At 46.5% G+C, this 16,106-nt stretch overlaps 2 protein-coding genes across 2 annotated transcripts; both read left to right on the top strand.

The window, feature by feature from the left end:
• The first annotated feature begins 1,078 nt into the window (after positions 1–1,078).
• On the top strand, positions 1,079–4,965 carry LOC123110550 (OVARIAN TUMOR DOMAIN-containing deubiquitinating enzyme 5). The gene is made up of 2 exons (XM_044531102.1): positions 1,079–1,416; positions 3,917–4,965. Exons 1-2 carry the CDS (start codon positions 1,310–1,312, stop codon positions 4,779–4,781), a joined length of 972 nt encoding a protein of 323 aa, XP_044387037.1. The 5' UTR covers positions 1,079–1,309; the 3' UTR covers positions 4,782–4,965.
• Positions 4,966–13,411: 8,446 nt separating this feature from the next.
• Positions 13,412–15,461, top strand: LOC123114674 (MDIS1-interacting receptor like kinase 2-like). Its single transcript, XM_044536118.1, has 4 exons — positions 13,412–13,950; positions 14,620–14,780; positions 15,115–15,204; positions 15,337–15,461. The coding sequence occupies exons 1-4, from the start codon at positions 13,412–13,414 to the stop codon at positions 15,459–15,461; spliced, it is 915 nt and encodes a 304-aa protein (XP_044392053.1).
• Positions 15,462–16,106: the final 645 nt, after the last annotated feature.

Here is a 16,106-nt window from a genome sequence, read left to right as displayed (position 1 = left end):
CGTGCCTTTACTTGTGCAAACTTATTTGTGGTGTATCCCTTGCTTGCTTGTGCACTTGTTGTTTGTTGCATCATATAGGTTGCTCACCTAGTTGCATATCTAGACAACCTATTTTGATGCAAAGTTTAATTTGGTAAAGAAAAGCTAAAAATTGTTAGTTGCCTATTCACCCCCTCTAGTCAACTATATCGATCCTTTCAGTATGTTATTTTTTTTTAAATAAACCTTCTAGGTCGGCCCTGGGGCCGGCGGCTGGGAACCCGATCGGCTTCAAGCCGATTTTTTGGCCGGGTCGCCCCCAGGCGGCGAATTTTCGAGCCCCGTGGGGGCTAACGGCTGGAGATGCTCTTAGGCACACGTTATCCATGCCCATGGTGATGGGTATTGCCGCCGGAGGAATTGAGAATTTTTTTGCTTATGAAGAGTTTGAGTGTGTATGCCAGGGAAGTATGGCACAATATCTGGAACGTGTTGGGTTTGCAGGGCCGCATTCCGAAGGCTCATGATCGCTTGCTGGATTGGTGGCTTGAGGGTCGGTGCACCTTTAGGAGAAGTTGAAAACGTGGCTTTGACACCCTTGTTATCACCACTATTTGGGCTCTCTGAAAGCAACGTAACACGAGAGTTTTTAATAGGATTAGCCAACAATTATAGCCGCATGGTCTGTCCATTGCCATTTTGGAGGAGCTCAAGGAGTGGAAGGCGGCTGGCCTAGGTGGAGGAGGGTTTAGCACGTTTCATGAGAACATAGGCATAGGCTAATGTGTGGGGTGTAAGGGTGTGTGTGCCTAAGATGGAGGCGTTCCATCTTCTGGTCTCTTGTACATTGTCTTCTTTCTGTTCTATTCCTTCTGTCCGAAAATACTTGTCATCAAAATAGACAAAAAAGAATGTATATAGAACTAAAATACATCTAGATACATCCCCTTTTATTCATTTTAATGAAAGTATTTTCGGACGGAGGGAGTATAAAAATAAGGTATGTCATTGGCGTACTCTCGAAAAAAGAAAAAGAAAAAAGAGTTTGAGCGTCAGTTAGGTTGCCAGCGCACACGACCGCGCCTTAGTCTATCGTCGTATCCAAATATCGCGTAGCTTCCGGACCTGGGTTTGTTTGGCTCCCCAGCTCTTCGTCCTTGCCGGAGTCTCGCGCCGCCGAAAACCCTCCTCCTCCTCGCCGATAACTCTCCCGCCGGAGCCCACCTGCCATCTCGGGCCGAGGGAACTCTTCCTCCTCCCACCCATCCACCCGGACGCGGTTCCTCTCGCTGGTAAGGCAGCCCTAGCCGGCTAGCCCCGCGCCAAGCCGATGGACGAAACCCTAGCCGCCGAAGCCGGTGCCGCCGCCGCGACGGAGGAGAAGGCGGTCCCGGAGAGGGAGCAGGAGACGCTTGAGGAGGTCATCTCAAGGCATAGGTTAGCCTCCCTGACCTTGTTCTGTTCCTCCATGTTTTAGGCATTTACCTGAGCTGTGGATTTCGTTAATCGCCAGTAAGCTTGTTCGTTGGCTGTGAGAGGGATTACGTGTTTGCTCTTGTTGATTTAGGAGGTTGCGATGGTCTGAGCCATGCGTTTAGTGATAATTCTGTTCGTGCCTGCGAGGAACAAACATTGGATTTTCTCATGATTATTGATGTTTTAGTTCATTATAGATTTGTTGTTTTAATTTGTCCTGTAACAAGAGAAGCTGAAAAAGATGTCATTTTTATCTTTACCAATAATCTTGGGTTTTGCTTCTGAGCGAGCAAGTTCACAGTTTGCAGAGCTAGCATCTTACGTATTATGTTACTAAGGCACAATGTGATTATATGTGTTTCTAGATTGCCTTTTTTTCTCTCTAGTTTACTATCAGTGTTGAATTATCTAGGGAAGTTGAGATAAAATGTTTCCCTGAACCTAGATGGCTATAATTCATCTGAGGCTACTTGAACTAAAACTCTCATTAACACATGAAAATAGGTCACCAGTACAACAGTGCATATAGGTTGCACATAAGGCGTGCAAGTGATGGAAGCCTGACTTTTATATCTTTCATGTAATAAATGAAACGCTAAATTTGATCTGTTTAGCGCTTTTCACAAGAAACATACACCGGCTACATGTTGAAGGTATCAAGGAGTTCCTTCATTGATGATGATTAATGAATGATGCCTAATGCCCAATATTAGCATCCTCGTTTTACATACTGAAGTTTTAGTTAAATATAGCCGTACAATGGAAGTTTATTCTTCTTTAGATCTATTTGTGTATACGCTAAAGTCATAGACCAGTGTGCCTTGCTGCTAGGGAGACTGCAACTAGCAGTACTAACACTCGGATAATTTACTCTACACTTAGCAGTAGTGTCTCGAGGAGGTCACCTTGAGGCATCAGTTAGCCTCCCTGACTTTGTTCTGGTTCTAAGCGTTTTAGGCATTTAGCTGACCTGTGGATTTGGTTAATCTTAATTAAGATTGCTCGTTGGCTTTGTGCGAGATGCACGTTGCTCTTGTTGATTTAGGAGGTTGCAATGGTCCGAGCCATGTGTTTAGTGAGTATTATTGGTCCTGCCTGTGAGAAAACGAAGGTAGAATTTTCTCATGATTATCAGGGTTTTAGTTCACAACTTTGATTATTTCATCAAATTTGTCGTTTTTGTTTGTCCCTGGGATGAGAGAAGCTGAGAAAGATGACATTTTCATATTTACCAGTATCTTGGGTTTTGCTTCTGAGCGAGCAAGTTCACAGTTCCATAGCTAGCATCTCATTATGTTACCAACCCATTGTGATTATACGGGTTTCTACACTACCTTTTCTGAAACCAATACACGTCGCATGTTGCCACGTCGCTGTGACATCAGCACGGCAAGCATCCGGTTTTGCATGACTGATCAACGGTTGAGAGCCTGTCACGTGCTATGGACAGGTGCAGCATGTTGGCGCGTTATCTTAACCGTTCTAGTTTCTCTATCAGAGTTGCATTGAACTATCAAGAGAAGTTGAGATAACATGTTTCCCTGTACCTAGATGGCAATAATTCCTCTTACGCTACTTGAACTAAAACTCTCATTAACACATGAAAATAGGTCACCAGTATAACAGTGCATGTAAGTTGCACATAAGGCATGCGATGGAAGCCTGACTACTATGTCTTTCACATAACAAATGAAACGCTATATTTGATCTGTTATGCGCTTTTCACAGGAAACATACACCAGATACATCTTTATGGTATCTAGGAGTTCCTTCATTGATGATGATTAATGAATGATGCATTGTGCTACTACTATAAGCGTTCTTGTTTATTATGGTTAAGTTTTAGTTAAATACAGCCATACAGTGCAAGTTTCTCCCTCTTTAGGTGTATCCGGTATATATGCTGCAGTATGTCATAGACCAGTGTGCCTTGCTGCTAGGGTGACTGCAACCTGGCAGTAGTAACATTCCTTTCTGTAAAGGACTACTGAAATTGCTTAGACAGTGGAATATTTCATGTGTTGAAATACAATAGTTAATTCTGTTCAAATTCTAAATTTGAGATGATATCTTTTTTATTTATTTGCCATCAGTCTCTTATTTTAAACCAACTAATTTGAAGGATAATGGATGATTTTGTTATTAGGGTGAGCACTTGTAGAGTTCTTGGTTTTGCTTTAGTTACCCTGTTGAAAATTGTAACAATTTTTCAACAATGAATAAATAAATGTAATTTATTTGTACTTTCTTTTCATTGTTAAGAAAGTACAAATAAAGGCTGCGTACTATAGACCCAAAGTGGTCGGACCCTTCCCTGGACCCTGCGCAAGCGGGAGCTACATGCACCAGGTTGCCCCTTTTTTTTCTTTTCATTGTTAAATTGTGCTTGTGTAGTTCACCTCTCATCCTTAATTATTTTCCTGGTATGTCTAAGAACGATTACTTTTTATATATGTAACAGGAAGGAGAAATCCAAACTCCAGGATAAGGAAACAAGTCTGAAGAAAGCAGCTGCCAAAGGCAGCAAAGCTGAGCAGAAGGCCAAGAAAAAGCAGGTCGAGGAAGAGATATCGCGCCTCTCAGCTGCATTAGAGGCGAAACATGCTGCAGAGCTTGCTTCTTTTGGGTACAAACCCGCAGAAAGCTCTGAAAAGGGGAACCTCGACACCTTAGTGAAGGCCATAGCTGGCGTTTCTGTTGCCAGCAATGCAGATTCTGCGAAGCCGGGGAAGGCTGCAAAACGGCGAGAGAAGAAGGCAAAGGAAGAAGCTGCTCGAGAGCAGCGAATTCAAGAAGAACAAACCAATCTTGTCAGTGATCGCATGTTAGAAGACGAGAAACTTGGAAGGAGGCTTGAGCCCTTGGGGCTGACCATTCATGAGATAAAGCCAGACGGCCATTGCTTGTACCGTGCTATTGAGAACCAGCTGTCACTCCATTCCAAGGGCACTACACAGTACAATCACCAGGAGCTACGGCAAATGACAGCCAAGTATATGAGAGAGCATGCCGCAGATTTCCTCCCATTTTTCCTATCGGAGGGCAAAGCCGAGTCTGGACCAGACCCCTCAGAGAGTTTCGAAAAGTACTGCGAGGAGATGGAGTCCACCGCTGCTTGGGGCGGGCAACTCGAGCTTGGTGCTCTGACGCACTGCCTAAAGAAGCACATCGTCGTATACTCTGGCTCCTTTCCAGATGTAGAAATGGGCAAAGAATACAGCAAGTCAGGACCAGGAGATGACCCTAGCATCAGGCTTTCCTACCACAGGCATGCCTATGGCCTCGGGGAGCACTACAACTCAGTGATCCCCACTGAGTTATCTTGAGGCAGGAAACCAAATGTACTTGGCCTGTGTTTTTACCCATGAGAAGTCTTTCTGGTCAGTCTGGTTGAGTGTACCAAATCATAGAATATGTTTAAATGGGATTTTACTTCCCAAACAATTTTGCCTGTAAAACAGTTTTGTTTACTTATTTTCCTGTGGCTGCGTACTGTGTTGATTCTTCTCATACTTTGTTTCCTTCCTACAAATTACTGATATGCATTTGCCTTTCTGTACTTGTTTGCTTACTTATAGAAAGGCAAAGGCAATCAGCATTGTCATCGTTATTTTGGGTTGGCTTGTAGCTAATTACCAGCTTCTATTTGGTTCAGTTTGCCGCAATCAGAAACCATAGATCGTCGGGGACAGTATCTTGGCTCCCGGGAAATCATATGCATGATCCTGGACAACCAGTAAAATTGTGAAAAGTAGTTTAAAAATATGATTTTTATTTTATTCTTTGACAGCGTACATGTCTGTATCTTCTATGAAAGACATCAATAATATTTGACACATGAATGGTCGAATGATAGAACAGGCCAGTATTCTTTTGACAGGTACTCCCAAGTCCCAACATATGAGCGATGAAATAAATGCTGGAGATAAATGAAGAACAAACACCAATGCAGGTAAATGGTCACATCTCACATACCTCGAGGCCATTGTGGCACAAGACGACCATGGCATGTCACGCAAGTTTCAAGTAACCTCATCTAGAAACAAAAGTTTCAAGTAACCATGTTGTCTGCAGTGGCACTGCAAAAGTGCAGACTATACCATTATGAATGCATGTGTATAGCTGAAGCTAGCAACATGGTTCCTTGTATCTGCTACTCCCACTGCTGTTATGAACAGAAATGCAGGTGCTACACTGATGGACAAGTTTTCTGAGGAACATTGATGCGATTTTTTCGGGCATGCGAAAGCTGATGATAACATGCAGATCATGGTAAAATCAAAAATACAAATGACCTAGAGAACAACGGCATCTTAATCAGATGCATTTCAGTCACTGGTCCGAGATCTCAAGGAAACAAAAAACATTACGCCTTCTATCTCGTTAACTCGGCAGAATCTGAAGAATGCTTCCTATTAGATGTATGATAGGAAGTGTTTCCCTATCAGTAACCTCTCTTTCTTCATTCAATGCTATGTTATCTCAACAATATGTCTAGTTGGTGTTCACTTGACCGCTGGAGCTGACCGTAACTTTCACCCCATCAAACATGGAATGGAAGGTTGTGAAGACTATTCCATGGCCAGTAGGTGTTCAGTCTTTTTTTCTCGTTGAGATGTATGCAATGGACACAGCTACCCGAATGACAGATACATCCAGAGCCAGAGGTGCGACTATTTAAAGTGCTGCCACCAACACAGCAAAGCCAATTCCTAGCATAGCCATGGATAAGCTAAACGCCGTTCATAAAGATCTGCATGAATGGGACAGAAAGGTTTTGAAGGGGCCGAGGAACAGGTTGAGAGCAGCTCAACAGGAGCTTGAGTTGCTCATGAAGCAGCCGCATAATGCAGACGTAAGAGCAAAACAGCAAGATCTCACAATGATGATTGAGAATCTCTTAGAGCAAGAGGAGATCTACTGGGCCCAGCGTGGTCACGCAAACTGGCTGCGGCGTGGTGATCGCAACACAAAGTTTTTTAACCAGTTTGCCTCTGCTCGTAGACGCCGTAATTTAATTAAGAAGTTGAAAAGTAATAATAATTCTTGGGTTGAGGGTAATGATAACCACAAACCATTGATTCTTGAGTATTTCCAGGGGCTTTTTCACTCAGAGTCAGGGATGATAGATGATGAGCTGCTGTCCACAGTTAAACCTGTGGTTACGGCACAGATGAATAACATGCTAATTGCTCCATATACTAAGGAAGAGGTGAAGAAAGCATTATTTCAAATCGGTGACATGAAGGCCCCGGGCCCCGACGGCCTCCATGCTATTTTCTTCAAGCCATTTTGGCACATTATAGGGGAGGAACTCATGAAGGAAGTTCTGGACGCTATCAACAACAAAAGGATTCCAGAAGGATGGAACTCAACAAATGTGGTGTTGATCCCGAAAGTTGATAGCCCTGAAATGATAACCCAATTCGGGCCTATAAGTTTATGTAACGTGGTTTATAAGGTTATCTCGAAGATGCTAGCTAATAGACTGAAGAAGATCTTGCCTGAGGTAATTTCACCAACTCAGAGTGCATTTGTACCGGGTAGATTAATAACGGACAATGTGCTAGTTACTTATGAATGCTTTCATACAATAAAGAAGAAATCCCATGGATCTAATGGGATATGTGCAGTTAAGCTAGATATGTTGAAAGCTTATGACAGAGTTGAATGGGGGTTTTTGCATGCAATGATGGCGAAGATGGGTTTTCATGAACAATGGATTGGGCTCATTATGGAGTGCGTGTCTTCGGTGAGCTACAGAGTTCGATTTAATGACACTGAAACAGAGGAGTTCCTTCCAGGCCGAGGCCTGAGACCGGGTGATCCATTATCACCATATCTATTCTTGATCTGCTCAGAAGGACTCTCTAGTATGCTGGCTCATGAGGAAGAAACTGGAGGTTTAGAAGGAGTAAAAGTCTCCCGAAGTGCACCATCCATCTCACACTTGCTGTTTGCAGATGATTATTTGATCTTGATGAATGCAACAGTTCATAATGCAACAACACTTAAGAAAGTTTTGGACACATACTGTGAGTGTTCAGGCCAGCGAGTAAGTACCCCAAAATCTAGTGTCTTTTTCAGTCCTAATACTAGATTAAATGACAAGGAAAGTGTATGTGCTATCTTGGATATCCTCATTGAAGCCTTGTCAGACACGTATCTTGGTCTACCAACAATGGTTGGTGTGGACCGAAGTGACTGTTTTCAGCACTTGGTGGACAGAGTATGCAAGAGGTTGAAAAGGGTGGAAAGAAAAGATCCTCTCAATTCAGGGCAAGGAGATCCTGATTAAGGCAGTAGCACTATCAATCCCCTCATATGCTATGTCTGTGTTCAAGTTGCCGAAAGGAATATGTAAGTCAATTACCGATGAAATATCGGGCTTTTGGTGGGGAGATGGAGAGGAAAAGAGGAAATGCATTGGTTTGCGTGGTGGAAAATGTGTGTACCAAAGAAAATGGGTGGTATGGGGGTTAGAGACCTTCACAGCTTTAATCTTGCTATGTTAGCAAAGCAATGTTGGCGTCTACTCCAAAACCCTGATTCGCTGTGTGCAAGAGTTTTGAGCGCAAAATATTATCCAAGTGGAGATATATTGAAAGCTGGTCCAAAAAAGGGAGCTTCGTTTACTTGGCAAAGCATTGTCGAAGGAATAAATACTTTCAAGAGGGGATGCATCTGGCGGGTAGGATCCGGTTCACACATCAATCTATGGGATGACCCTTGGATTCCCTCAAGTGCAAATAGGAAGTTGATCACACCCAGAGGTGGCATCATGTTAACAAGAGTTCAGGAGATAATTGATCCTCATACGGGACAGTGGGATGAGTATCTCATTCGGCAAGTGTTTTCGCCTGTTGATGCAAACAGAATTCTACAGATCCATCTTAATGTTGAAGTTGTTTGGCACCATACAAGGTCGGGAACGTTTTCGGTGAGATCGGCATATCACATTGAATTTGAAAACCAGTTTGGACGACACTTTAGCCGGAATAGCCAAGGAAGTGCAAATGATCATGGGGTATGGAAAGAGTTGTGGAAGTTAAGGTTACCAGGGAAAGTTAAACATTTTGGATGGAAAGTGTTGAAGGGAGTTTTGCCTTGCTATGGGGTGCTGGCCAGCTGGCATATTCCCTTAATGCCACAGTGCCCGCTTTGTAATTGTGGATTGGAGGACATCCAACATTGCCTGTTCACATGCTCTCGAGCACATGCGATATGGGAAAAGATGGGGTTATCGGCTGAGATTGACAAAGTGATCATGCAGGATCGCTCGGGCTCGATGAACCTTGACTCTTTGCTCCAGATACATACGGAGGTAAATAACATCCCAACACCCGAATTCATTTTGGTGGCCATGTGGTTTATCTGGTGGCAGAGGAGATTGTATACGAAGGGGGAAACTACCCAGACGATAGAACAAACGGCCATCTCAATACAGGTTCTAGCCACTAATTTCGTCCGGGCTAATACTCCAAAATATGATGTTCGTAAAAGGGACCAGGTATGGAAGAAACCGGAAGTGGGAATGGTAAAGATAAATGTTGATGCATCCTTTATTTCGGAGAATCTCTCAGGTTCTTGTGGAGTCATTGCACGCAATGATCAGGGACAGTTCCTAGGCGCAGCTTCTCAGTTACTGGCACATGTTCCCAATGTAGAAGAAGCAGAGATGATTGCTATTCGGTGTGGACTAAATTTAGCTGCAAACTTGGGCTGTACCAAACTGGTGATAGAATCGGATAGCACAATGGCACTGGAGGCAGTTTCGGATCCTAATGCATATATGGGATCTGCAGTTCCTATTATAGCTGAGTGCTCTCTAATGACAATGCAATTTGCTCATATTTCCTTTGTTCATGGTAGCAGAGAGGAGAACTCAGTAGCGGATGCCTTAGCAAAACATTGTATTAGCTTTAAAAAGTCTGAAGTATGGGAAAACATCCCTGACTTTATTCTTCATCTCTTTGTAAACGATCTGGCTATCATTTGATGAATAAAGTTATGGAGCTTCAAAAAAAAATTCCTAGCATAGCCATGGAGCCACCCTTATCTTCCAAAATGTTTGCCTCTCTCACCATACTGATGATGGCTACCTCCGTCGCCCTTGTCTTGGCCGCCCCGGTGCGGCCGTCGCTCGAAAAACAAGCAGGAGCACTGCTTGCCTGGAAAGCCACCCTCAGCAACCAAAGCCAGGACTCCCTGCAATCATGGGGAAACATGACATCAGCGCCTTGTGGTTGGCGTGGAATCCGGTGCGCTGCACCGACAACACGACGACACGGCCGGTGATCACCGCTGTCTCTCTACGGCGGTTGAAGCTAAGAGGGTCGCTAGAGTTCATGGACTTCTCGGCCTTGAGTACCTTGGCGACCCTCGACCTCTCGCACAACCAGATTGCCGGGAGTATTCCTTCAAGCATAGAGCATCTTAGAGATCTCCATGCTCTACTTCTGCATGGCAATCAGATAAGAGGCTCAATTCCACCTGCTTTAGCAAACCTCACAAAACTAACAACCCTGTGTCTTTCCAACAATGAGCTTGTTGGGCCGGTTCCTCGAGAAATTGGAAATTTAGCGATGCTGAAAGAGCTAAATATTAGTGTAAACCAACTAGAAGATTATATTCCAACTAGTATAGGAAACTTAACACATGTAAGAACTCTCCATCTTCATACTAACAAGTTCATCGGACCCATCCCTCAGGAAATAAGAAATTTGGTAAACTTGAAGGATTTGCAAATCGGATTGAACAAACTTACAGGATCTATACCAGCATACTTGGGGAATATGACTAAACTCACGACCTTGTTTCTCTGGGGTAACGTGCTAGGACTAGGGTTCCTACCGGCTCTACTCCTTAGGTTATAAGGGCAGAACAGCGGAGGTCGGGGGCGAGCACGCGAGCTCCGGCGCATCGACGCCGTCGCGAGGGAGGAGGAGGGCGGTGGCGATTGGGCAGGAGGCGGCTAGGGTTTCCGGCTCCTTTGGAGCCGGGCAATAGGATAGAATATCTTTATTGCTTAATTCCAAAAAAAGTCTTACAGCCTATATTTATAACCTAGATAACTTGCATAAGAATTAATCTAAGATAACTTGCATAAGAATTAACCTAAGATAACTTGTGGGCTAAGATGCCCGGTGGGCCTAGCTAAACCGGCCATAACACTTCTCCCCGCCTACACAAACAGCTCGTCCTCGAGCTGTAAGGTGGGGAAGCGCTTGCGGAACTCCTCGAGGCGGTCAGCCAGCATCAAGCACCTTCTCGACAGCTAGGGCTGCCAGGTCAGCGGCGACGGCGTCCTCCGGAATGTAGTTTGCAACCTCCATGTAGAAGAGTCGCGGGCAGGCATGGCCGGGCGTGTAGGGCTCGTCGCAGTTGAAGCACAACCCTTTGCGGCGACGCTCGAGGAGCTCGGGTGGGGTGAGCCGGCGGAACGGGCGTCCCGCGGTCGCGGCTAGGGGTGCCGCAGAAGCCTGCGCATGCCGACCCTGCGCGGAATCCGGCCCGGGTAGCGACCCAACGGTCCGGAACGGTGATTCCTGCCGGATGGCCACCGCGCGGCGCTCGAACGCGCGGGCATAGTACATGGCCGACTAGAGATCCTGGGGTCCCCGAAGCTCAACGTCCACGCGGATGTGATCCGAAAGGCCACCGACAAAGAGGTCGGCCCGCTGTTGCGCCGTCACACCCGACGCATGGCATGCCAGGGCCTGGAAACGGTTGGCGTAGTCCTTTACCGTGGAGGTGAAGGGAAGGCGGCCGAGCTCCGCCAGGCGGCTCCCGCGAACCGATGGCCCAAAGCGGAGGAGGCAGAGCTCGCGAAAGCGCTCCCAAGGAGGCATGGCGCCCTCGTCCTGCTCGAGAGCGTAGTACCATGTCTGCGCGGCGCCGCGGAGGTGATAAGAGGCGAGCCAGGTACGGTCCGAGGCGAGGGTGCGCTGCCCGTGAAAGAACTGGTCGCACTGGTTGAGCCAGTTGAGGGGGTCCTCCGTGCCATCATACGTGGCGAAGTCGAGCTTGGCGAACCGGGGCGGCTGCTGGTGTGGCGCGCCATGGCCCACTACCTCGGCGGTGCGGAGGGCTGATGTCGGCGCCCGGTCCATTATGGGAAGGCCGGCGTAGTTCCCTGTGGCGCCTGACGCCTCGGGCTGCAACTGGGAACCCGACGGCGGCCGGGCCTCCGTGTAAGCCGGTGGAGGGGACGTCCCGTGGAGCCAGCCTGGAAGCGGAGACGGTGACGACGGAAAGCGGACCTCCTGGATCGGGAGTCCGCTCGGCGCGGACCAGCCCAGGCTAGGGCTGGGCGGGGGCGGTGGTGGCACCTGCACGGTGGCCGCAGGGAGGGACGACGCGGCTGGGGACGGCGCGGTCCAGGCCGGCCACTGAGCTGGCGGCGCGGGTGGCGCCGCGAGTGCCGGCGTCGACCACTGGGGCGCGGACGGGGTGACCCAGGTCGGCCACTGCAGGCCCTGGGCGGCGGCTGGCGGCGCGGGTGGCGCCGCGAGTGTCGGCGTCGGCCACTGTGGCCAAGGCGGCATCAAGGCCGCCGGTGAGGGGAGCGCCGGATAGCCTCCGGTGATGGCCGCAGGTACGAAGTACCACGGCAACGCCTGCTGGCCCGTGGCCATGGCCGTATGGAGCGGAGGGGGCGGCCCGTACGGGCTCGCCAAGTAGAGGAGGATGCCCTGAACCGCGACGACCAAGTTGTTGAGCACGCCGGCCATGGCCTCTGGCATAAACTGCTGCGGCACGGGGGGAGGCGGCGGTTGTTGGATGAGGGGTTGCGACTGGCGCTGGCCCGGTGTGGTGCCGGGTGCGGGGGCGATCGGCGCCGGCAGCGAATCCGTGGCGCCCGGCGATGAAGTGGCGGCGGTGGTGGAGTCAGTGGCAGCAGCGGTGGGGGAGGCGGCGGGCAGCGGCGGCGGTGGTGGTGGCGGGTTTGGAGGCAGTGAAGACATGGTCGAAACCCGGGTACCTGATACCAAATTGGTAGGACTAGGGTTCCTACCGGCTCTACTCCTTAGGTTATAAGGGCAGAACAGCGGAGGTCGGGGGCGAGCACGCGAGCTCCGGCGCGTCGGCGCCGTCGCGAGGGAGGAGGAGGGCGGTGGTGATTGGGCAGGAGGCGGCTAGGGTTTCCGGCTCCTCTGGAGCCGGGCAATAGGATAGAATATCTTTATTGCTTAATTTCAAAAGGAGTTACAGCCTATATTTATAACCTAGATAACTTGCATAAGAATTAATCTAAGATAACTTACATAAGAATTAATCTAAAATAACTTGTGGGCTAAGATGCCCGGTGGGCCTAGCTAAACCGGCCATAACATAACGACTTGTCTGGCCACATCCCTCAAGAACTAGGTCGTTTGATCAACTTAGAGAACTTGGCGCTTTCTGAAAACAAACTAACAGGTCACATCCCAAACGGAATTTGACCAAACTCACTACATTACAAATTTCTAATAACCAACTTTCTGGCCACATCCCTCAAGAGCTAGGCCGTTTGATGAATTTAGAGGGCTTGAATCTTGGTTACAACACACCAACAGGCCCCATCCCAAATAGCAAAGGGAATTTGAGTAAGGCCACTTACATAACTTTTAATTTCAACCAACTTTCTGGACGCATTCCTCCAGAAATTGGCAGGTTAACGAGTTTGGATACGTTCCAAGCTTCTCATAACAATCTCTCTGGTGACTTGCCATCGGGTATTTGTGGGAGTGGCCAGCTGCAGCGTTTCACCGTCAATGGCAACAACTTGGTTGGTCCCTTGCCTAGAAGCTTGCTAAGCTGCAGAAGCTTAGTGAGAGTTCGCCTTGAGGGAAATCAGCTCGAGGGAGATATCTCTGAGATTGGAGTTCACCCGAATCTTGTCTATATTGATATCAGTTCAAATAGACTATTTGGTCAACTTTCTGATGGTTGGGGTGAGTGCCACAACCTTACCATGTTGCGTGCCTCAAACAACAATATCACTGGATTCATACCACAAAGCATAGGGCAATTATCACTGTTGCGGATACTTGATGTTTCCTCAAATAAACTTGAAGGACGAATTCCATCGGAAATTGGTGGTCTATCAGTATTGTTCAATCTAAGCCTTGGTAATAACTTGCTTCAAGGAAGTATTCCAGAAGTAATTGGAACAATGAAAGAATTGGAGTATCTGGATTTATCATCAAACAACTTGAGTGGGTCGATACACGGGTCAATTGAGCATTGCTCCAAGCTTCGCACTCTGAAGTTAAGCCATAATCACCTCAATGGCAGCATTCCTATTGAACTAGGGATGTTGGTAAACCTACAAGATTTGTTTGATCTAAGTGACAATTCATTCAAAGGCAAGATACCAAGTCAGCTAGGTAGCCTGAACCTGCTTGAGAACTTGAATCTTTCACACAATGCATTGAACGGCAGCATTCCATCATCATTTCAGAACCTACTCAGCCTCTTATCCATGGATGTATCATACAACAAACTGGAAGGGCCGGTTCCACGAAGTGTGTTATTTGAAGATGCTCCAACTGAATGGTTTTTGCACAATAATCAGCTATGTGGTGTAGTTAAAGGTTTGCCCTCTTGTGAAATTACTCAAAGTTGTGGACAACATAAGAATTACAAAGTTGTTTTACTAGCTATAGTTCCTGCTACTATTGCTCTTGTGCTTATCACCACAGTAGTAACAATATTAAGATATAAAAGGAAGAAACATAGCACAGGAAGTGGTAATGACTTGCAGCAGACAAAGTTGTTCGCCATCTGGAACTTTGATGGACAAGATCTGTACTAGAAAATTGTTGACGCCACCGAGAATTTCGGTGATAGTCACTGCATTGGAAGTGGAGGTAGTGGGTCAGTGTATAGAGCTGAGTTACCTAGTGGTGAAATATTTGCGGTGAAGATCCATCTGATGGAAGATGATGAGTCATTTAATCATGAAATAGATGCATTGATCCATATTCGGCATCGAAACATTGTGAAGTTATTCGGCTACTGTTCTGCAACCCAGGGAAAATTTCTGGTGTACGAATACATGGACAGAGGAAGCTTAGCAGAATCTTTAAAGAACAGGGAAACTATAGTTGAATTGGATTGGATAAGAAGGTTAAATATTATCAATGATGTTTCCCATGCTTTATCTTACATGCATCATGATTGCTTTGCACCGATAGTCCATAGAGACATATCAAGCAACAACATTTTGCTTGATCTGGAATTCAGAGCATGCATCTCTGATTTTGGTATAGCCAAAATACTATCCGCGGATGATTCAAACTGCACGAGGCTTGCCGGGACAAAAGGGTATCTTGCCCCAGGTAAAATTATATCTATCTCTGTTAGATATGTGTGTTGTTATGTTTCTTTCTCGTCCGATGAAATATGAAACTTTTATGTTTATTCTGCTGAGGATGCCAAGAAGTAGCGAATAACATACTAATTTGTACAAATATCCTAAACTCTTGTTTAACCAGTTATCCTATCATAGTTTTATTTATCAACCACACTTTGTCTGTACAATCTACATTGGCAACAGTTATTGAGCCAATATGTTTAAGAGTTGGGTAGTAATAGACCTTTGTTGTGTGATCCTCTAGATTCAGTTTCTTGAAGTGTCAAGAGAAATCTAACCCTTCAGTATTGGTGTGGCAGAGCTTGCATACTCAGCAAGGGTAACAGAGAAATGCAACGTCTATAGTTTTGGAGTGCTCACGCTCGAGTTGTTCATGGGACACCATCCAGGTGATTTTCTTTCATCCATGGCCGATAAGAGTACATCACTCAAGGATTTGTTGGACATCCGGCTCCCACTCCCTGCGGCTGAGGTCGCAAGCAAACTATTCAAAGTGATCGCGTTTGCTGCTCGGTGCATAGAACCAAATCCATCATGCCGTCCAACAATGCAACAAGCAACCAAGGTGTTCACTGCAGCTGGAGGACCTGATAATCATGTCGATTATCTGCACACTAACACTGTTATCCCTGCCAGCTGGTCGTGAATGTTCTTAGCAAATTGATGTTTTTTTTGCGTCGATTAAACACTGTTTGTAATAAATCTTCAGTAAGACAGTTTGTTTTCGCATTAGCCTCGCGCCATGTACTATTTATGTTGGTTGTCAGAGATGGACGGCTACCTTTAGATTTTTGCATAGCAAGGCCACTGCTATGTATTCAAAGTAATACTAATGTTCCATTTGCATCCTCTGTTGGAGGATGTAGGAGCCCATTCAACTGGTGATTTCATATGGCGTGCTGATCTCTTTTAGATCCTTTAGTTTGTTGTCGTTTAAAAATGCTAAATATTTAGCCTTCTGTTAGAGTTATAATATAAGTCATGTACCCCTTTGTATTTATCCCGTTGTATAAGGGGTTTTCTGCATATGTTCCACACCTGTACATGTATATATATCGGCCTATGGCCTCATGGGAATACAAGTTGCTTATTCCTAACATGGTATTAGAGCTAGGTCAATTTTTTTACACGCCGCAACTCGTGTGATTGATCCTCCCGTGGCACCGCGGCTGCTTCTCTCTCCGCCACCGGTTCCCCACGTCTGCACCCGCTGCTGGTCTTTTCCTCAGCATTACACTCGTCGTTCACGACCTGTGGATGCCTCTGTGGATGTGTCGTCATCTTCCTCTCA

The sequence above is a fragment of the Triticum aestivum genome, chromosome 5B, assembly GCF_018294505.1.
Source record: "Triticum aestivum cultivar Chinese Spring chromosome 5B, IWGSC CS RefSeq v2.1, whole genome shotgun sequence".
Taxonomy (NCBI): domain Eukaryota; kingdom Viridiplantae; phylum Streptophyta; class Magnoliopsida; order Poales; family Poaceae; genus Triticum; species Triticum aestivum.
Note: the sequence above shows the minus strand (reverse complement) of the source record. Positions and strands in the feature narration are given on the sequence as shown.